General features: G+C 44.9%; 1 protein-coding gene across 1 annotated transcript in view; it reads left to right on the top strand.

Moving 5' to 3' along the window:
- Positions 1 to 24,052, top strand: part of LOC120063679 (FERM, ARHGEF and pleckstrin domain-containing protein 1) — a 193,232-nt gene that overhangs the window by 127,558 nt on the left and 41,622 nt on the right. The window contains exons 14-17 of the mRNA XM_039013974.1: positions 5,844 to 6,031; positions 6,390 to 6,479; positions 23,645 to 23,839; positions 23,956 to 24,031. Coding sequence (XP_038869902.1) covers positions 5,844 to 6,031; positions 6,390 to 6,479; positions 23,645 to 23,839; positions 23,956 to 24,031 — 549 coding nt within the window. The remainder of the gene's footprint in view (positions 1 to 5,843; positions 6,032 to 6,389; positions 6,480 to 23,644; positions 23,840 to 23,955; positions 24,032 to 24,052) is intronic.

Raw genomic sequence — 24,052 nt, forward strand, 5'->3', positions numbered from 1 at the left:
GTAGTAATAATGGAGTAATAACAGTAGTAATAATGGAGCAATAACAGTAGTAATAATGGAGTAATAACAGTAGTAATAATGGAGTAATAACAGTAGTAATAACGAAGTAATAACAGTAGTAATAACGAAGTAATAACAGTAGTAATAATGAAGTAATAACAGTAGTAATAACAGTAGTAATAATGGAGTAATAACACTAGTAATAACAGTAGTAATAACAGTAGTAATAATGAAGTAATAACAGTAGTAATAATGAAGTAATAACAGTAGTAAAATTGTAATGAAGTAATAGCAGTAGTAATATTATTTTAATGAAGTAATAATGAAGTAATATCATCAGTAAAACTGTATAAAGACATTATTCTGGGTCACATTATCACTTTGTGCATTGTGACCCTTACTGTTAGCCAGGTCCCAGAATATGCTAGTTGTCAATTCAAAAACTTTACTTGCTGCTCTTTCACCTTTTCACTCACTCACTCACTCACTCACTCACTCACTCACTCACTCACTCACTCACTCACTCACTCACTCACTCACTTCCATAACACGTTGAAAACTACAGTCTCCATCCATAACACGTTGAAAACTACAGTCTCCATCCATAACACGTTGAAAACTACAGTCTCCATAACACGTTGAATATTACAGTCTCCATCCATAACATGTTGAATACTACATTCTCCATTCATAACATGTTGAATAATACAGTCTCCATTCATAACACGTTGAATATTACAGTCTCCATAACACGTTGAATATTACAGTCTCCATCCATAACACGTTGAATATTACAGTCTCCATCCATAACATGTTGAATACTACAGTCTCCATTCATAACACGTTGAATACTACAGTCTCCATCCATAACACGTTGAAAACTACAGTCTCCATAACACGTTGAATATTACAGTCTCCATTCATAACATGTTGAATATTACAGTCTCCATAACACGTTGAATACTACAGTCTCCATTCATAACACGTTGAATACTACAGTCTCCATTCATAACATGTTGAATATTACAGTCTCCATTCATAACACGTTGAATACTACAGTCTCCATCCATAACATGTTGAATACTACAGTCTCCATTCATAACACGTTGAATACTACAGTCTCCATCCATAACATGTTGAATACTACAGTCTCCATCCATAACACGTTGAATACTACAGTCTCGTCTTCAGGTTCTTTTTGACACTCACTGGGCTCTGATACCCATTTGACCATCTTTTCTCTTTCCCAGAGACTTTTTACACTTTTTTTAACATTGTATACAGTTGTGCACTAGTGACAATAAAGTTGACCTTTATGAATTGTGAGTCCAGAATCTTCTTTTGTAAAGACCCTCGACATTGTCTCGTTGTCATTCTAGATGCTAGTCCCCTCCCATCCTCCTGTGATGTTGTAGATGTAGCATAGCTCTGTTATATATCTGTATGTATAGTGTGTTCTATAGACTCATTTGTGTCTCGTGGCTGTGTGTGGTATTCCGTGCTGCTTGTCACGGCTGTCTCCTCCATCCTAGTGTGTAGAACTGTAGGATCAGACGTTCACCAGAGATGTTGCTGGTTAATTCATTGTTTTGTTCATGCCAACGTGGTGCTATCAGAGGACAGGAGACAGTGGTGGGCAAGTATGCAATCAAGTTTCCCAAGTGAACATCCTAGTGAACATCCTAGTGAACATAGTGGCAGTGTAGGGGATTTAGGTAAGCGATTCTACTCAGTCATAATACTGTATTCAACCCAACAGCTGATCTATCGTGCTGAAATCCCAGACATTAGAGCGAGAGGGAAGAGCCTTAGAGCTGTCTGGATATTAGAGAGAGAAGAGCATTAGAGATGTCTGGATATTAGAGAGAGAAGAACATTAGAGCTGTCTGGATATTAGAGAGAGAAGAGCATTAGAGCTGTCTGGACATTAGAGAGAGAGAGAAGAGCATTAGAGATGTCTGGATATTAGAGAGAGAAGAGGATTAGAGCTGTCTGGATATTAGAGAGAGAAGAGCATTAGAGATGGCTGGATATTAGAGAGAGAAGAGCATTAGAGATGTCTGGACATTAGAGAGAGAGAAGAGCATTAGAGCTGTCTGATATTAGAGAGAGAGAGCAGTTGAGCTGTCTGGATATTAGAGAGAGAGAAGAGCATTAGAGATGTCTGGATATTAGAGAGAGAGATTAGAGCTGTCTGGATATTAGAGAGAGAGAAGAGCATTAGAGATGTCTGGATATTAGAGAGAGAGAAGAGCATTAGAGCTGTCTGGATATTAGATAGAGATCATTAGAGCTGTCTGGATATTAGAGAGAGAGCATTAGAGCTGTCTGGATATTAGAGAGAGAGCATTAGAGCTGTCTGGATATTAGAGAGAGAGCATTAGAGCTGTCTGGATATTAGAGAGAGAGAAGAGCATTAGAGATGTCTGGATATTAGAGAGAGAGAAGAGCATTAGAGCTGTCTGGATATTAGAGAGGGAGCATTAGAGCTGTCTGGATATTAGAGAGAGAGCATTAGAGCTGTCTGGATATTAGAGAGAGAGAAGAGCATTAGAGCTGTCTGGATATTAGAGAGAGAGAAGAGCATTAGAGCTGTCTGGATATTAGAGAGAGAGAGAAGCGCATTAGAGATGTCTGGATATTAGAGAGAGCGCATTAGAGCTGTCTGGATATTAGAGAGAGAGAGAATAGCATTAGAGATGTCTGGATATTAGAGAGAGAGAGAAGAGCATTAGAGATGTCTGGATATTAGAGAGAGAAGAGCATTAGAGCTGTCTGGACCTTAGAGAGAGAAGAGCATTACAGCTGTCTGGATATTAGAGAGAGAGAAGAGCATTAGAGCTGTCTGGATATTAGAGAGAGAAGAGCATTAGAGCTGTCTGGATATTAGAGAGAGAGAAGAGCATTAGAGCTGTCTGGATAATAGAGAGAGAGAGAAGAGCATTAGAGATGTCTGGATATTAGAGAGAGAGAAGAGCATTAGAGCTGTCTGGATATTAGAGAGAGAAGAGCATTAGAGCTGTCTGGATATTAGATAGACAGAAGAGCATTAGAGCTGTCTGGATATTAGAGAGAGAAGAGCATTAGATATGTCTGGATATTAGAGAGAGAGAAGAGCATTAGAACTGTCTGGATATTAGAGAGAGAAGAGCATTAGAGATGTCTGGATATTAGAGAGAGAGAAGAGCATTAGAGCTGTCTGGATATTAGAGAGAGAAGAGCATTAGAGCTGTCTGGATATTAGAGAGAGAGAAGAGCATTAGAGATGTCTGGATATTAGAGAGATAGCATTAGAGCTGTCTGGATATTAGAGAGAGAGAAGAGCATTAGAGCTGTCTGGATATTAGAGAGAGAAGAGCATTAGAGCTGTCTGGATATTAGAGAGAGAAGAGCATTAGAGCTGTCTGGATATTAGAGAGAGAGAAGAGCATTAGAGCTGTCTGGATATTAGAGAGAGAGAAGAGCATTAGAGATGTCTGGATATTAGAGAGAGAAGAGCATTAGAGCTGTCTGGATATTAGAGAGAGAGAAGAGCATTAGAGCTGTCTGGATATTAGAGAGAGAGAAGAGCATTAGAGCTGTCTGGATATTAGAGAGAGAAGAGCATTAGAGCTGTTTGGATATTAGATAGAGAAGAGCATTAGAGCTGTCTGGATATTAGAGAGAGAAGAGCATTAGAGCTGTCTGGATATTAGAGAGAGAGAAGAGCATTAGAGCTGTCTGGATATTAGAGAGAGAAGAGCATTAGAGCTGTCTGGATATTAGAGAGAGAAGAGCATTAGAGCTGTCTGGATATTAGAGAGAGAGAGCAGTTGAGCTGTCTGGATATTAGAGAGAGAAGAGCATTAGAGCTGTCTGGATATTAGAGAGAGAAGAGCATTAGAGCTGTCTGGATATTAGAGAGAGAAGAGCATTAGAGCTGTCTGGATATTAGAGAGAGAAGAGCATTAGAGCTGTCTGGATATTAGAGAGAGAAGAGCATTAGAGCTGTCTGGATATTAGAGAGAGAGAGAGCAGTTGAGCTGTCTGGATATTAGAGAGAGAAGAGCATTAGAGCTGTCTGGATATTAGAGAGAGAAGAGCATTAGAGCTGTCTGGATTTTAGAGAGAGAAGAGCATTAGAGCTGTCTGGATATTAGAGAGAGAGAAGAGCATTAGAGCTGTCTGGACCTTAGAGAGAGAAGAGCATTAGAGCTGTCTGGACATCAGAGAGAGAGAAGAGCATTAGAGATGTCTGGATATTAGAGAGAGAAGAGCATTAGAGCTGTCTGGATATTAGAGAGAGAAGAGCATTAGAGCTGTCTGGATTTTAGAGAGAGAAGAGCATTAGAGCTGTCTGGATATTAGAGAGAGAGAAGAGCATTAGAGCTGTCTGGATATTAGAGAGAGAAGAGCATTAGAGCTGTCTGGATATTAGAGAGAGAGAGAAGAGCATTAGAGCTGTCTGGATATTAGAGAGAGAGCAGTTGAGCTGTCTGGATATTAGAGAGAGAAGAGCATTAGAGCTGTCTGGATATTAGAGAGAGAAGAGTATTAGAGCTGTCTGGATATTAGAGAGAGAAGAGCATTAGATCTGTCTGGATATTAGAGAGAGAAGAGCATTAGAGCTGTCTGGATATTAGAGAGAGAAGAGCATTAGAGCTGTCTGGATATTAGAGAGAGAAGAGCATTAGAGCTGTCTGGATATTAGAGAGAGAGAGCAGTTGAGCTGTCTGGATATTAGAGAGAGAGAAGAGCATTAGAGCTGTCTGGATATTAGAGAGAGAAGAGCATTAGAGCTGTCTGGATATTAGAGAGAGAAGAGCATTAGAGCTGTCTGGATATTAGAGAGAGAGAAGAGCATTAGAGCAGTCTGGACCTTAGAGAGAGAAGAGCATTACAGCTGTCTGGACATCAGAGAGAGAAGAGCATTACAGCTGTCTGGACATCAGAGAGAGAGAAGAGCATTACAGCTGTCTGGATTTTAGAGAGAGAAGAGCATTAGAGCTGTCTGGATTTTAGAGAGAGAGCATTAGAGCTGTCTGGATTTTAGAGAGAGAGCATTAGAGCTGTCTGGACCTTAGAGAGAGAGAAGAGCATTAGAGCTGTCTGGATATTAGAGAGAGAATAGCATTAGAGCTGTCTGGATATTAGAGAGAGAAGAGCATTAGAGCTGTCTGGATATTAGAGAGAGAGAAGAGCATTAGAGCTGTCTGGATATTAGAGAGAGAAGAGCATTAGAGCTGTCTGGATATTAGAGAGAGAAGAGCATTAGAGCTGTCTGGACCTTAGAGAGAGAAGAGCATTAGCGCTGTCTGGACATCAGAGAGAGAGAAGAGCATTAGAGCTGTCTGGACCTTAGAGAGAGAAGAGCATTACAGCTGTCTGGACATCAGAGAGAGAGAAGAGCATTACAGCTGTCTGGACATCAGAGAGAGAGAAGGGCATTACAGCTGTCTGGATTTTAGAGAGAGAAGAGCATTAGAGCTGTCTGGATTTTAGAGAGAGAGCATTAGAGCTGTCTGGATTTTAGAGAGAGAGCATTAGAGCTGTCTGGACCTTAGAGAGAGAGAAGAGCATTAGAGATGTCTGGATATTAGAGAGAGAGAAGAGCATTAGAGCTGTCTGGATATTAGAGAGAGAGAAGAGCATTAGAGATGTCTGGATATTAGAGAGAGAAGAGCATTAGAGCTGTGTGGACATTAGAGAGAGAAGAGCATTAGAGCTGTCTGGATATTAGAGAGAGAAGAGCATTAGAGCTGTCTGGATATTAGAGACATGAAACATTCTGCAGATATTTATGGATTTAATTTAACTTCTTCAGCTGACTCTCTTTCTCTTCCCCCTCTCCATTCCGTCAACAGGGGTGGTGTCCAACAGCCCTCATCCCTCCGCCTTCTCCGTTAACTCCCATGGCGTTGTCAACGGTCAGATGCCGGTCGAACTCTGTGGTCACAGTCCGGACGTTCGGCAGCCCTCTCCCCTCACCAGTCCCTTGCTCAACGACGCTGGCAGTGTGCGCACCGACGATGAAGATGAGGTTCGGAGGAAGGTTTGTGGTCCAGAGAGGGCCCAATGTAACAGGATTACAGCTAGAAAGGCATTGATGTGCTAGTTGCTGTGTGGGCCTCATTGTGGTTTTAAATCTCCAATTACCATCACCAGCTTCAAAGAGGCTCCAGTCACATATACATACCTAAAATAGCAGAGGACCGAGATTACCTAAATAACTCTCCACAGGGACGAGTGCTGTGTACCCTGTACCAAGTCTGATGTGTCTGGGCTACATGTCTAACACTGGAATTGATTATTCCAAATGTGGAAAATGACCCATGACACAGTCTCCAGCTTACTGTGTTAGTAGTGTTGTCTCTGCACAGTTAAAAGAGTCTGTCCTCTTTCCTTCACAGAGGTTCCCTACCGACAAGGCCTACTTTATCGCCAAGGAGCTGCTGACCACAGAGAGGACCTATCTGAAGGACTTGGAGGTGGTGACTGTGGTAAGGACCCATCACCAGATAGATTATTCTGCTCGCTCTCTCTCTCTCTCATATATATATATATACAGTTAAAGGCGGAAGTTTACATACACCTTAACTAAATACATTTAAACTACATTTTTCACAATTCCTGACATTTAATCCTAGTAAAAATTCCCTGTCTTAGTTCAGTTAGGATCACCACTTTATTTTAAGAATGTGAAATGTCAGAATAATAGTAGAGAGAATGATTTATTTCAGCTTTTATTTCTTTCATCACATTCACAGTGGGTCAGAAGTTTACATACACTCAATTAGTATTTGGTAGCATTGCCTTTAAATTGTTTAATTTGGGTCAAACGTTTCGGGTAGCCTTCCACAAGCTTCCCACAATAAGTTGGGTGAATTTTGGCCCATTCCTCCTGACAGAGCTGGTGTAACTGAGTCAGGTTTGTAGGCCTCCTTGCTCGCACATGCTTTTTCAGTGCTGCCCACAGATTTTCTATAGGATTGAGGTCAGGGCTTTGTGATGGCCACTCCAATACCTTGACTTTGTTGTCCTTAAGCCATTTTGCCACAACTTTGGAAGTATGCTTGGGGTCATTGTCCATTTGGAAGACCCATTTGCGATCAAGCTTTAACTTCCTGACTGATGTCTTGAGATGTTTCTTCAATATATCCACAATTTTCCTGCCTCATGATGCCATCTATTTTGTGAAGTACACCAGTCCATCCTGCAGCAAAGCACCCTACAACATGATGCTGCCACACCCATGCTTCACGGTTGGGATGGTGTTCTTCGGCTTGCAAGCGTCCCTGTAAGGGGTGCGTAACTGGTGGCAGGGAAGTCAGACGCAGGAGAGCAGAACTGGGTAATAACCGGAGCAGTTTAATTATCAAAACCAACGGCATCCAGAAATAACAAAATATGGGTACAAAACCCGTCACGCACAATGTGTACAAGCACTTACAACAAACAATTTCACACACAGACATGGGGGGAACAGAGGGTTAAATACACGATAAGTAATGAGGGAAATGTGAACCAGGTGTTTGGGAAAACAAGACAAAACAAATGGAAAATGAAAGTTGGATCGGCGATGACCAGTGACATCGACCACCGAACGCCGCCCGAACCAGGAGAGGTACCGACTTCGGCGGAAGTCGTGACACTCCCCCTTTTTCCTCCAAACATAACTATGGTAATTATGGCCAAACAGTTCTATTTTTGTTTCATCAGACCAGAGGACATTTCTCAAAAAGGTACCATCTTTTTCCCAATGTGCAGTTGCAAACTGTAGTCTGGCTTTTTCATGGCAGTTTTGGAGCAGTGGCTTCTTCCTTGCTGAGCGGCCTTTCAGGTTATGTCGATATAGGACTCGTTTTACTGTGGATATTGTCACGTTCCTGACCTGTTTTCCTTTTTTCTTGTATTTATTTAGTTGGTCAGGGCGTGAGTTGGGTGGGTTGGTCTATGTGTGTTTTTCTATGTTGGGGTTTTTTGTGTTCGGCCTGGTATGATTCTCAGTCAGAGGCAGCTGTAGATCGTTTGTCCCTGATTGAGAATCATACTAAGGCAGCCGGGGTTTCACGTGTGTTTTGTGGGTGGTTGTATCGCGTGTCTGCATTCGTGCCACACGGGACTGTTTGTCGATTGTTTCATGGTGTTCTTTTGTTTCGATTCATTAAATAATCATGGACACTAATCACTCCGCATATTGGTCTGATCCTTCTCGCCTCTCCTCCTCGTCCGAGGAGGAGGATTACGACGATCGTTACAGATATAGATACTTTTGTACCTGTTTCCTCCAGCATCTTCACAAGGTACTTTGATGTTGTTCTGGGATTGATTTGCACCTTTCGCGCCAAAGTACGTTCATCTCTAGGAGACAGAACGCATCTCCTTCCTGAGCGGTATGACGGCTGCGTGGTCCCATGGTGTTTAAACTTGCGTACTATTGTTTGTACAGATGAACGTGGTACCTTCAGGCATTTGGAAATTGCTCCCAAGGATGAACCAGACTTGTGTAGGTCTACAATTTATTTTCTGAGGTCTTGGCTGATGTCTTTTGATTTTCCCATGATGTCAAGCAAAGAGGCACTGAGTTTGAAGATAGGCCTTGAAATACATCCACAGGTACACCTCCAATTGACTCAAATTATGTCAATTAGCCTATCAGAAGCTTCTAAAGCCACGACATCAATTTCTGGAATCTTCCAAGCTGTTTAAAGGCACAGTCAATTTAGTGTATGTAAACTTCTGACCCACTGGAATTGTGATACAGTGAATTATAATTGAAATAATCTGTCTGTAAACAATTATTGGGAAAATTACTTGTGTCATGTACAAAGTAGATGTCCCAACCGACTTGCCAAAACTATAGTTTGTTAACAATAGATTTGTGGAGTGGTTGAAAAATTAGTTTTAATGACTCCAACCTAAGTGTATGTAAACTTCCGACTTCAACTGTATATATATATATATATACATACAATATATATATATATATATATATATATAAACAAATTCCAACGGGGCTATACTTTTGGGGGAGCTTTTTTTCTCGCCTGAGTAGATTTGTTTCTCTGACAAAAATCAAATTAAACCTAAATTAAATCTAGTGTTCAGCAAAATAACAACACAATGTCAAATAACTAACATCCAATCACATTATTGTTATTATTTTATCTAGGCAAGTCACTTTTGAACAAATTCTTATTTACAATGACAGCGGGTTAACTGCCTTGTTCGGGGGCAGAACAACAGATTTTTACCTTGTCTGCTCGGGGATTTGATCTTGCAACCTTTCAGTTACTAGTCCAACACTCTAACCACTAGGCTACCTGCCACCCTACCCAATACTTTCTAGCAGTACCTGCCACCCTACCCAATACTTTCTAGTGGTACCTGCCACCCTACCCAATACTTTCTAGTGGTACCTGCCACCCTACCCAATACTTTCTAGTGGTACCAGCCACCCTAACCAATACTTTCTAGTGGTACCTGCCACCCTACCCAATACTTTCTAGTGGTACCTGCCACCCTACCCAATACTTTCTAGCAGTACCTGCCACCCTACCCAATACTTTCTAGTGGTACCAGCCACCCTACCCAATACTTTCTAGTGGTACCTGCCACCCTACCCAATACTTTCTAGTGGTACCTGCCACCCTACCCAATACTTTCTAGTGGTACCTGCCACCCTACCCAATACTTTCTAGCAGTACCTGCCACCCTACCCAATACTTTCTAGTGGTACCTGCCACCCTACCCAATACTTTCTAGTGGTACCTGCCACCCTACCCAATACTTTCTAGTGGTACCAGCCACCCTACCCAATACTTTCTAGTGGTACCTGCCACCCTACCCAATACTTTCTAGTGGTACCTGCCACCCTACCCAATACTTTCTAGTGGTACCTGCCACCCTACCCAATACTTTCTAGTGGTACCTGCCACCCTACCCAATACTTTCTAGTGGTACCTGCCACCCTAACCAATACTGTCTAGTGGTACCTGCCACCCTACCCAATACTGTCTAGTGGTACCTGCCACCCTACCCAATACTTTCTAGTGGTACCTGCCACCCTACCCAATACTTTCTAGTGGTACCTGCCACCCTACCCAATACTTTCTAGTGGTACCTGCCACCCTACCCAATACTTTCTAGTGGTACCTGCCACCCTACCCAATACTTTCTAGTGGTACCTGCCACCCTACCCAATACTTTCTAGTGGTACCTGCCACCCTACCCAATACTTTCTAGTGGTACCTGCCACCCTACCCAATACTTTCTAGTGGTACCTGCCACCCTACCCAATACTTTCTAGTGGTACCTGCCACCCTACCCAATACTTTCTAGTGGTACCTGTCACCCTACCCAATACTTTCTAGTGGTACCTGCCACCCTACCCAATACTTTCTAGTGGTACCTGCCACCCTACCCAATACTTTCTAGTGGTACCTGCCACCCTGCCCAATACTTTCTAGCGGTACCTGCCACCCTACCCAATACTTTCTAGTGGTACCTGCCACCCTACCCAATACTTTCTAGTGGTACCAGCCACCCTACCCAATACTTTCTAGCGGTACCTGCCACCCTAACCAATACTTTCTAGTGGTACCTGCCACCCTACCCAATACTTTCTAGTGGTACCTGCCACCCTACCCAATACTTTCTAGTGGTACCTTCCACCCTACCCAATACTTTCTAGTGGTACCTGCCACCCTACCCAATACTTTCTAGTGGTACCTGCCACCCTACCCAATACTTTCTAGTGGTACCTGCCACCCTACCCAATACTTTCTAGTGGTACCTGCCACCCTACCCAATACTTTCTAGCGGTACCTGCCACCCTACCCAATACTTTCTAGTGGTACCTGCCGCCCTACCCAATACTTTCTAGTGGTACCAGCCACCCTACCCAATACTTTCTAGTGGTACCTGCCACCCTACCCAATACTTTCTAGTGGTACCAGCCACCCTACCCAATACTTTCTAGTGGTACCTGCCACCCTACCCAATACTGTCTAGTGGTACCTGCCACCCTACCCAATACTTTCTAGTGGTACCAGCCACCCTACCCAATACTTTCTAGTGGTACCTGCCACCCTACCCAATACTGTCTAGTGGTACCTGTCACCCTACCCAATACTTTCTAGTGGTACCTGCCACCCTACCCAATACTTTCTAGTGGTACCTGCCACCCTACCCAATACTTTCTAGTGGTACCTGCCACCCTAACCAATACTTTCTAGTGGTACCTGCCACCCTACCCAATACTTTCTAGTGGTACCTGCCACCCTACCCAATACTTTCTAGTGGTACCTGCCACCCTAACCAATACTTTCTAGTGGTACCTGCCACCCTACCCAATACTTTCTCGTGGAACCTGCCACCCTACCCAATACTTTCTAGTGGTACCTGCCACCCTACCCAATACTTTCTAGTGGTACCTGCCACCCTACCCAATACTTTCTAGTGGTACCTGCCACCCTATCCAATACTTTCTAGTGGTACCAGCCACCCTACCCAATACTTATTAGTGGTACCTGCCACCCTACCCAATACTTTCTAGTGGTACCAGCCACCCTACCCAATACTTTCTAGTGGTACCTGCCACCCTACCAATACTTTCTAGTGGTACCTGCCACCCTACCCAATACTTTCTAGTGGTACCTGCCACCCTACCCAATACTTTCTAGTGGTACCTGCCACCCTAACCAATACTTTCTAGTGGTACCTGCCACCCTACCCAATACTTTCTAGTGGTACCTGCCACCCTACCCAATACTTTCTAGTGGTACCTGCCACCCTACCCAATACTTTCTAGTGATACCTGCCACCCTACCCAATACTTTCTAGTGGTACCAGCCACCCTACCCAATACTTTCTAGTGGTACCTGCCACCCTACCCAATACTTTCTAGTGGTACCTGCCACCCTACCCAATACTTTCTAGTGGTACCTGCCACCCTAACCAATACTTTCTAGTGGTACCTGCCACCCTACCCAATACTTTCTAGTGGTACCTGCCACCCTAACCAATACTTTCTAGTGGTACCTGCCACCCTAACCAATACTTTCTAGTGGTACCTGCCACCCTAACCAATACTTTCTAGTGGTACCTGCCACCCTACCCAATACTTTCTAGTGGTACCTGCCACCCTACCCAATACTTTCTAGTGGTACCTGCCACCCTAACCAATACTTTCTAGTGGTACCTGCCACCCTACCCAATACTTTCTAGTGGTACCTGCCACCCTACCCAATACTTTCTAGTGGTACCTGCCACCCTACCCAATACTTTCTAGTGGTACCTGCCACCCTACCCAATACTTTCTAGTGGTACCTGCCACCCTACCCAATACTTTCTAGTGGTACCTGCCACCCTACACAATACTTTCTAGTGGTACCTGCCACCCTACCCAATACTTTCTAGTGGTACCAGCCACCCTACCCAATACTTTCTAGTGGTACCTGCCACCTTACCCAATACTTTCTAGTGGTACCAGCCACCCTACCCAATACTTTCTAGTGGTACCTGCCACCCTACCCAATACTTTCTAGTGGTACCAGCCACCCTACCCAATACTTTCTAGTGGTACCTGCCACCCTACCCAATACTTTCTAGTGGTACCTGCCTCCCTACCCAATACTTTCTAGTGGTACCTGCCACCCTACCCAATACTTTCTAGTGGTACCAGCCACCCTACCCAATACTTTCTAGTGGTACCTGCCACCCTACCCAATACTTTCTAGTGGTACCTGCCACCCTACCCAATACTTTCTAGTGGTACCTGCCACCCTACCCAATACTGTCTAGTGGTACCTGCCACCCTACCCAATACTTTCTAGTGGTACCAGCCACCCTACCCAATACTTTCTAGTGGTACCTGCCACCCTACCCAATACTTTCTAGTGGTACCAGCCACCCTACCCAATACTTTCTAGTGGTACCTGCCACCCTACCCAATACTTTCTAGTGGTACCTGCCGCCCTACCCAATACTTTCTAGTGGTACCTGCCACCCTACCCAATACTTTCTAGTGGTACCTGCCACCCTACCCAATACTTTCTAGTGGTACCTGCCACCCTACCCAATACTTTCTAGTGGTACCTGCCACCCTACCCAATACTTTCTAGTGGTACCTGCCACCCTACCCAATACTTTCTAGTGGTACCTGCCACCCTACCCAATACTTTCTAGCGGTACCTGCCACCCTACCCAATACTTTCTAGTGGTACCTGCCACCCTACCCAATACTTTCTAGTGGTACCTGCCACCCTACCCAATACTTTCTAGTGGTACCTGCCGCCCTACCCAATACTTTCTAGTGGTACCTGCCACCCTACCCAATACTTTCTAGTGGTACCTGCCACCCTACCCAATACTTTCTAGTGGTACCTGCCACCCTACCCAATACTTTCTAGTGGTACCAGCCACCCTACCCAATACTTTCTAGTGGTACCTGCCACCCTACCCAATACTTTCTAGTGGTACCTGCCACCCTACCCAATACTTTCTAGTGGTACCAGCCACCCTACCCAATACTTTCTAGTGGTACCAGCCACCCTACCCAATACTTTCTAGTGGTACCTGCCACCCTACCCAATACTTTCTAGTGGTACCTGCCACCCTACCCAATACTTTCTAGTGGTACCTGCCACCCTACCCAATACTTTCTAGTGGTACCTGCCACCCTACCCAATACTTTCTAGTGGTACCTGCCACCCTACCCAATACTTTCTAGTGGTACCTGCCACCCTACCCAATACTTTCTAGTGGTACCTGCCACCCTACCCAATACTTTCTAGCGGTACCTGCCACCCTACCCAATACTTTCTAGTGGTACCTGCCGCCCTACCCAATACTTTCTAGTGGTACCAGCCACCCTACCCAATACTTTCTAGTGGTACCTGCCACCCTACCCAATACTTTCTAGTGGTACCAGCCACCCTACCCAATACTTTCTAGTGGTACCTGCCACCCTACCCAATACTGTCTAGTGGTACCTGCCACCCTACCCAATACTTTCTAGTGGTACCAGCCACCCTACCCAATACTTTCTAGTGGTACCTGCCACCCTACCCAATACTGTCTAGTGGTACCTGTCACCCTACCCAATACTTTCTAGTGGTACCTGCCACCCTACCCAATACTTTCTAGTGGTACCTGCCACCCTACCCAATACTTTCTAGTGGTACCTGCCACCCTACCCAATACTTTCTAGTGGTACCTGCCACCCTACCAATACTTTCTAGTGGTACCTGCCACCCTACCCAATACTTTCTAGTGGTACCTGCCACCCTACCCAATACTTTCTAGTGGTACCTGCCACCCTAACCAATACTTTCTAGTGGTACCTGCCACCCTACCCAATACTTTCTCGTGGTACCTGCCACCCTACCCAATACTTTCTAGTGGTACCTGCCACCCTACCCAATACTTTCTAGTGGTACCTGCCACCCTACCCAATACTTTCTAGTGGTACCTGCCACCCTATCCAATACTTTCTAGTGGTACCAGCCACCCTACCCAATACTTATTAGTGGTACCTGCCACCCTACCCAATACTTTCTAGTGGTACCAGCCACCCTACCCAATACTTTCTAGTGGTACCTGCCACCCTACCCAATACTTTCTAGTGGTACCTGCCACCCTACCCAATACTTTCTAGTGGTACCTGCCACCCTACCCAATACTTTCTAGTGGTACCTGCCACCCTACCCAATACTTTCTAGTGGTACCTGCCACCCTAACCAATACTTTCTAGTGGTACCTGCCACCCTACCCAATACTTTCTAGTGGTACCTGCCACCCTACCCAATACTTTCTAGTGGTACCTGCCACCCTACCCAATACTTTCTAGTGATACCTGCCACCCTACCCAATACTTTCTAGTGGTACCAGCCACCCTACCCAATACTTTCTAGTGGTACCTGCCACCCTACCCAATACTTTCTAGTGGTACCTGCCACCCTACCCAATACTTTCTAGTGGTACCTGCCACCCTAACCAATACTTTCTAGTGGTACCTGCCACCCTACCCAATACTTTCTAGTGGTACCTGCCACCCTAACCCAATACTTTCTAGTGGTACCTGCCACCCTAACCAATACTTTCTAGTGGTACCTGCCACCCTAACCAATACTTTCTAGTGGTACCTGCCACCCTACCCAATACTTTCTAGTGGTACCTGCCACCCTACCAATACTTTCTAGTGGTACCTGCCACCCTACCCAATACTTTCTAGTGGTACCTGCCACCCTACCCAATACTTTCTAGTGGTACCTGCCACCCTACCCAATCCTTCTAGTGGTACCTGCCACCCTACCCAATACTTTCTAGTGGTACCTGCCACCCTACCCAATACTTTCTAGTGGTACCTGCCACCATACACAATACTTTCTAGTGGTACCTGCCACCCTACCCAATACTTTCTAGTGGTACCAGCCACCCTACCCAATACTTTCTGGTGGTACCAGCCACCCTACCCAATACTTTCTAGTGGTACCTGCCACCTTACCCAATACTTTCTAGTGGTACCAGCCACCCTACCCAATACTTTCTAGTGGTACCTGCCACCCTACCCAATACTTTCTAGTGGTACCAGCCACCCTACCCAATACTTTCTAGTGGTACCTGCCACCCTACCCAATACTTTCTAGTGGTACCTGCCTCCCTACCCAATACTTTCTAGTGGTACCTGCCACCCTACCCAATACTTTCTAGTGGTACCTAGCCACCCTACCCATACTTTCTAGTGGTACCTGCCACCCTACCCAATACTTTCTAGTGGTACCTGCCACCCTACCCAATACTTTCTAGTGTACCTGCCACCTACCCAATACTGTCTAGTGGTACCTGCCACCCTACCCAATACTGTCTAGTGTACCTGCCACCCTACCCAATACTTTCTAGTGGTACCAGCCACCCTACCCAATACTTTCTAGTGGTACCTGCCACCCTACCCAATACTTTCTAGTGGTACCAGCCACCCTACCCAATACTTTCTAGTGGTACCTGCCACCCTACCCTACTTTCTAGTGGTACCTGCCGCCCTACCCAATACTTTCTAGTGGTACCTGCCGCCCTACCCAATACTTTCTAGTGGACCTGCCACCCTACCCAATACTTTCTAGTGGTACCTGCCACCACCCTACCCAATACTTTCTAGTGGTACCTGCCACCCTACCCATACTTTCTATTAGTGGTACCTGCCACCCTACCAATACTTTCTCTAGTGGTACCTGCCACCCTACCCAATACTTTCTAGTGGTACCTGCCACCCTACCCAATACTTTCTAGTGGTACCTGCCTCCCTACCCAATACTTTCTAGTGGTACCTGCCACCCTACCCATACTTTCTAGTGGTACCTGCCTCCCTACCCAATACTTTCTAGTGGTACCTGCCACCCTACCCAATACTTTCTAGTGGTACCTGCCACCCTACCCAATACTTTCTAACGGTACCTGTCACCCTACCCAATACTTTCTAGTGGTACCTGCCACCCTACCCAATACTTTCTAGTGGTACCTGCCACCCTACCCAATACTTTCTAGTGGTACCTGCCACCCTACCCAATACTTTCTAGTGGTACCTGCCACCCTACCCAATACTTTCTAGTGGTACCTGCCACCCTACCCAATACTTTATAGTGGTACCTGTCACCCTACCCAATACTTTCTAGTGGTACCAGCCACCCTACCCAATACTTTCTAGCGGTACCTGCCACCCTACCCAATACTTTCTAGTGGTACCTGCCACCCTACCCAATACTTTCTCGTGGTACCTGCCACCCTACCCAATACTTTCTAGTGGTACCTGCCACCCTACCCAATACTTTCTAGTGGTACCTGCCACCCTACCCAATACTTTCTAGTGGTACCTGCCACCCTATCCAATACTTTCTAGTGGTACCTGCCACCCTACCCAATACGTTCTAGTGGTACCTGCCACCCTAACCAATACTTTCTAGTGGTACCTGCCACCCTACCCAATACTTTCTAGTGGTACCTGCCACCCTACCCAATACTTTCTAGTGGTACCTGCCACCCTACCCAATACTTTCTAGTGGTACCTGCCACCCTACCCAATACTTTCCACTAACGGTCCGTATGTAGCCAAACGTAGCTGCTGCTCATTCCGTTTGCTCGAAAAATGTATTAATGGTTAAAAAAAGTAGGGCCCACATCCATAGAGACACATACCAGCTCTACTGGTAATACTGCTACTACCAGCAGTACTACACCTGCACCTGTTGACAACACAAGTTATTCTGCTTCCATGAGCACATCCAATGCTAGCATCAGTAATTCTACATTTGTTGTTAGCCCGCTAGCATGGACACTGACAGTTGTGAATCTGATGCAGCCAAGAGCTACTGCCCCCTTACCCGGAAGCACCGAACAACAGACGGGGCTTTGGACCATCGAAAGGCGCAAATATGATGAGAACTACATTGATTTTGGGTTCACTTATATTGGGAGTAGTGCCTTTCCTCAGCCACAGTGTGTTATATGTGCAAAAGTACTCTCACAACTCAATGAAACCTTCACTCTTTATAAACAAAACATGCCAATTTGAAAAATAAGCCACGGGAGTTTTTTGAGCGAGAATTAAGACGACTTTCGAGTGGTAAGACATGTATAAAAGCAACAGATACCATTAATAAGAAGGGGCTAGAAGAGTCTTATATGGTGAGCTACCGAGTGGCTAGGACAGGCAAGCCCCATACTATTGTGGAGGACTTCATTCTTCCTGCTGCAGCGGATATGGCTGGGACAATGCTGGGGGAAAAGGCCCAAAAAACTATACAGACAATGCCTTCATCAAACAACACTGTTTCACGAAGCATCAGTGACATGGCAGGAGATGTTTTGAAACAATTACTGCTTCGCATACAAGCCAGTGAATTCTATGCGTTACAGCTGAATGAGTCAACAGGCGTTGCGGGCCTGGCACAGCTCCTGGTAAATGTCTGTTACGTTTATGGGGGGTCAACTTAGGAAGACATCCTCTTCTGTAAACCAGGACAGCATGAGAGGATAAAGTACTGGACCGCTTTGTGACATCAAATGGACTTTGGTAGGCAAGAAAAACCTTTTGGACACTACATTGAAAATGGTTAACTTTGTTAAAGCAAGGCCCCTGAACTCTTGTGTTTTTTCTGCACTATGCAATGATATGGGCAGCGACCATGTAACGCTTTTACAACATACAGAAGTGCGCTGTTATCAAGGGGCAAAGTATTGACACGTTTTTTTAAATTGAGAGATTAAACTTTTCTTTACTGACCCTAATTTTCACTTGTCTGACCGCTTGCATGATCACTAGTTTCTCACATGACTGGCCTATCTGGGTGATGTTTTTTCTCACCTGAATGATCTGAATCTAGGATTACAGGGACTCTCCGCAATTATATTCAATGTGCGGGGCAAAATTGAGGCTATGATTATGAAGTTGGAGCTCTTCTCTGCAGGTACTTTCCCAAAACGGATGACACGAACAACTGGATCCCTTTTATGCCCTGCCTCCAGTCCACTTACCTACATCTGAACAAGAGAGCCTCATCGAAATTGCATCAAGCGGTCCGGTGAAAATGTAATTTAATCAGAAGCCACTGCCAGATTTCTGGATTGGGCTGCGCTCAGAGTTTCCTGCCGTGGCAAATCGCACTGTTAAGACACTGATGCCCTCTGCAACCACGTACCTATGTGAGAGTGTATTCTCGGCCCTCACTAGCATGAAAACTAAATACAGGCACAGACTGTGTGGAAAATGACTCTCTCCAAAACAACCCAACATTGCAGAGTTATGTGCATCCTTTCAAGCACACCCTTCTCATTAACCTGTGGTGACAAATAAGGTTTTATATGTTAAAGAGCTAATTTATTGATTATTATTACATTATTATTTGTTCCCTGGTCCTATAAGAGCTCTTTATCACTTCCCACGTGCCGGTTGTGAAAAAAAACTCACACTCATTCATATGTTTAATAAATGTATCGTATAGTGTGTGTGTGTGGCAGGCTTACAATGATGGCAAAAAACAACATTTGAGAGTGCGCTGACCCTGGTGCTAGAAGGGGTACAGCTGGAGGTTGAATGTTTGAAGGGGTACAGCTGGAGGTTGAATGTTTGAAGGGGTACCGGACTATAAAAAGTTTGGGAACCACTACCTAGTAGATAATATGGGATTTTATCAAAATTGGATTTGTTTTCAGAATCTTTGTGGGTCTGTGTAATCTCAGGGAAAAATGTGTGTGTCTCTCGCTCTCTTTCTCTCAGGGATTCAACACTGCTGTTTTGTTTGTTTTTTCCCCTGCTGTCCTCTGGGCAAAAAAACACAAATTATTCCAGCTAGCTGTTTATATGGACAGCAGCTCTTCTCTCTCTGTTTATATGGACAGCAGCTCTTCTCTCTCTGTTTATATGGACAGCAGCTCTTCTCTCTCTGTTTATATGGACTGCAGCTCTTCTCTCTCTGTTTATATGGACTGCAGCTCTTCTCTCTCTGTTTATATGGACTGCAGCTCTTCCCTCTGTTTATATGACAGCGCTCTTCTCTCTCTGTTTATATGGACTGCAGCTCTTCCCTTCTGTTATATGGACGCAGCTCTTCTCTCTCTGTTTATATGGACTGCAGCTCTTCCCTCTCTGTTTATATGGACGCAGCTCTTCTCTCTCTGTTTATATGGACTGCGAGCTCTTCTCTCTCTGTTTATATGGACTGCAGCTCTTCTCTCTCTGTTTATATGGACTGCAGCTCTTCTCTCTCGTTTATATGGACTGCAGCTCTTCTCTCTCTGTTAAGGACTGCAGTTCTTCTCTCTCTGTTTATATGGACTGCAGCCCTTCTCTCTCTGTTTATATGGACTGCAGTTCTTCTCTCTCTTTTATATGACTGCACTCTTCTCTCTCTTTTATATGGACTGCACTCTTCTCTCTCTGTTATATGGACTGCAGCTCTTCTCTCTCTGTTTATATGGACTGCAGCTCTTCTCTCTCTGTTTATATGGACGGCAGCTCTTCTCCTCTGTTTATATGGACAGCAGCTCTCTCTCTCTGTTTATATGGACTGCAGCTCTTCCCCTCTCGTTTATATGGACTGCAGCTCTTCTCTCTCTGTTATATGACTGCAGCTCTTCCCTCTCTGTTTATATGGACAGCAGCTCTTCTCTCTCTGTTTATATGGACTGCAGCTCTTCTCTCTCTGTTTATATGGACGCAGCTCTTCTCTCTCTTTTATAGGACTGCAGCTCTCTCTCTCTGTTTATATGGACTGCAGCTCTTCTCTCTCTGTTTTATATGGACTGCAGTTCTTCTCTCTCTGTTTATATGGAGCAGCCCTTCCTCTCTGTTCTATGGACTGCAGCTCTTCTCTCTCTGTTTATATGGACTGCAGCTCTTCTCTCTCTGTTTATATGGACTGCAGCTCTTCCTCTCTGTTTATATGGACTGCAGCCTTCTCTCTCTGTTTATATGGACTGCAGCTCTTCTCTCTCTGTTTATATGGACTGCAGCTCTTCTCTCTCTGTTTATATGGACTGCAGTTCTTCTCTCTCTGTTTATATGGACTGCAGCCCTTCCCTCTCTGTTCATATGGACTGCAGCTCTTCTCTCTCTGTTTATATGGACTGCAGCTCTTCTCTCTCTGTTTATATGGACTGCAGCTCTTCCCTCTCTGTTTATATGGACTGCAGCTCTTCTCTCTCTGTTTATATGGACTGCAGTTCTTCTCTCTCTGTTTATATGGACTGCAGCTCTTCTCTCTCTGTTCATATGGACTGCAGTTCTTCTCTCACTGTTTATATGGACTGCGATCTCTCTTCTGTTATATGGACTGCAGCTCTTCTCTCTCTGTTTTATGGACTGCAGCTCTTCTCTCTCTGTTTATATGACTGCAGCCTCTTCTCTCTCTGTTTATATGGACAGCAGCTCTTCTCTCTCTGTTTATATGGACTGCAGCTCTTCTCTCTCTGTTTTATGGACTGCAGCTCTTCTCTCTCGTTTATATGGACTGCAGCTCTTCCTCTCTGTTTATATGGACTGCAGCTCTTCTCTCTCTGTTATATGACAGCAGCTCTTCCCTCTCTGTTTTATATGGACTGCAGCTCTTCTCTCTCTGTTTATATGGACTGCAGCTCTTCTCTCTCTGTTATATGGACTGCAGCTCTTCTCTCTCTGTTTATATGGACTGCAGCTCTTCCCTCTTCTGTTTATATGGACTGCAGCTCTTCTCTCTCTGTTCATATGGACTGCAGCTCTTCTCTCTCTGTTTATATGGACTGCAGCTCTTCTCTCTCTGTTTATATGGACTGCAGCTCTTCTCTCTCTGTTCATATGGACTGCAGCTCTTCTCTCTCTGTTTATATGGACTGCAGCTCTTCTCTCTCTGTTTATATGGACTGCAGCTCTTCTCTCTCTGTTTATATGGACTGCAGCTCTTCTCTCTCTGTTTATATGGACAGCAGCTCTTCTCTCTCTGTTCATATGGACTGCAGCTCTTCTCTCTCTGTTTATATGGACTGCAGCTCTTCCCTCTCTGTTTATATGGACTGCAGCTCTTCTCTCTCTGTTTATATGGACTGCAGCTCTTCCCTCTCTGTTTATATGGACTGCAGCTCTTCTCTCTCTGTTATATGGACTGCAGCTCTTCTCTCTCTCTCTGTTTATATGGACTGCAGCTCTTCTCTCTCTGTTTATATGGACTGCAGCTCTTCTCTCTCTGTTTATATGGACTGCAGTTCTTCTCTCTCTGTTTATATGGACTGCAGCTCTTCCCTCTCTGTTTATATGGACTGCAGCTCTTCTCTCTCTGTTTATATGGACAGCAGCTTCTTCTCTCTGTTTATATGGACTGCAGCTCTTCTCTCTCTGTTTAATGACTGCAGCTCTTCTCTCTCTGTTTTATGGGACTGCAGCCTCTTCTCTCTCTGTTTATATGGACTGCAGCTCTTCCCTCTCTGTTTATATGGACTGCAGCTCTTCTCTCTCTGTTTATATGGACTGCAGCTCTTCTCTCTCTGTTTATATGGACTGCAGCTCTTCTCTCTCTGTTTATATGGACTGCAGCTCTTCTCTCTCTGTTTATGGACTGCAGCTCTTCTCTCTCTGTTTATATGATGCAGCTCTTCTCTCTCTGTTTATATGGACTGCAGCTACTTCTCTCTCTGTTTATATGACTCAGCTCTTCTCTCTGTTAATGGACAGCACTCTTCTCTCTCTGTTCTATGGACTGCAGCTCTTCTCTCTCTGTTTATGGACTGCAGCTCTTCTCTCTGTTTATATGGACTGCAGCTCTTCTCTCTCTGTTTATATGGACTGCAGCTCTTCCCTCTCTGTTTATATGGACTGCAGCTCTTCTCTCTCTGTTTATATGGACTGCAGCTCTTCCCTCTCTGTTTATATGGACTGCAGCTCTTCTCTCTCTGTTTATATGGACTGCAGCTCTTCTCTCTCTGTTTATATGGACTGCAGTTCTTCTCTCTCTGTTTATATGGACTGCAGCTCTTCTCTCTCTGTTTATATGGACTGCAGCTCTTCTCTCTCTGTTTATATGGACTGCAGTTCTTCTCTCTCTGTTTATATGGACTGCAGCTCTTCCCTCTCTGTTTATATGGACTGCAGCTCTTCTCTCTCTGTTTATATGGACTGCAGCTCTTCCTTCTATGTTTATATGGACTGCAGCTCTTCTCTCTATGTTTATATGGACTGCAGCTCTTCTCATCTTTTCTGATATTCAGAGAAAACTTTTACACTTCTCATAAATAGTTGTGTTGGCTGCTCTACTCTTTCTCTCTCACCATTTCTGTTATCTTTGTCTCACTTCTCTCTCTCATCTATATTCTCTCTCATCTATATTCTCTCTCATCTATATTCTCTCTCATCCATATTCTCTCTCATCTATATTCTCTCTCATCTATATTCTCTCTCATCCATATTCGCTCTCATCTATATTCTCTCTCATCTATATTCTCTCTCATCTATATTCTCTCTCTCTCTCATCTATATTCTCTCTCTCTTTCACTCTCATCTGTATTCTCTCTCTTTCTCTTTCTCTCTCATCTATATTCTCTCTCATCTGTATTCTCTCTCATCTATATTGTCTCTCTCTTTCTCTCTCATCTGTATTCTCTCTCTCTCTCTTTATCTCTCATCTATATTCTCTCTCAGCTGTATTCTCTCTCATCTATATTCTCTCTCATCTATATTCTCTCTCTCTTTCTCTCATCTATATTCTCTCTCATCTATATTCTCTCTCTCTTTCTCTCATCTATATTCTCTCTCATCTATATTCTCTCTCTTTCTCTCTCATCTATATTCTCTCTCCCTTTTTCTCCTTCTTTTGGCTGGTGTTGTACTGTACCTCCCCCTGCAGTACTGTACCTCCTCCCTCCTGCAACATCCTGCAGTACTGTACCTCCACCCTCCTGCATCATCCTGCAGTACTGCACCTTCCCCTCCTGCATCACCCTGCAGTACAGTACCTCCACCCTCCTGCATCACCCTGCAGTACTGGACCTTCCCCCTCCTGCAACATCCTGCATTACTGTACCCCCTCCCTCCTGCAACACCCTGCAGTACCGAACCTCCTACTTCTTGCAGTACCGAACCTCCCCCCTCCTGCAGTACTGAACCTCTCCCCTCCTGCGGTACCGAACCTCTCCCCTCCTACAGTACCGAACCTCCTTCCTCCTGCAGTACCGAACCTCCTTCCTCCTGCAGTACCGAACCTCCTTCCTCCTGCAGTACCGAACCTCCTTCCTCCTGCAGAACCGAACCTCCTTCCTCCTGCAGTACCGAACCTCCTTCCTCCTGCAGTACCGAACCTCCTTCCTCCTGCAGTACCGAACCTCCCCCTCCTGCAGTACCGTACCTCTCCTCTCCTGCAGTACCGTACCTCTCCTCTCCTGCAGTACCGTACCTCTCCTCTCCTGCAGTACCGTACCTCTCCTCTCCTGCAGTACCGTACCTCTCCTCTCCTGCAGTACCGTACCTCTCCTCTCCTGCAGTACCGAACCTCCTCCCTCCTGCAGTACCGTACCTCTCCTCTCCTGCAGTACCGTACCTCTCCTCTCCTGCAGT

The sequence above is a fragment of the Salvelinus namaycush genome, chromosome 19 (genome assembly GCF_016432855.1).
Source record: "Salvelinus namaycush isolate Seneca chromosome 19, SaNama_1.0, whole genome shotgun sequence".
NCBI lineage: Eukaryota > Metazoa > Chordata > Actinopteri > Salmoniformes > Salmonidae > Salvelinus > Salvelinus namaycush.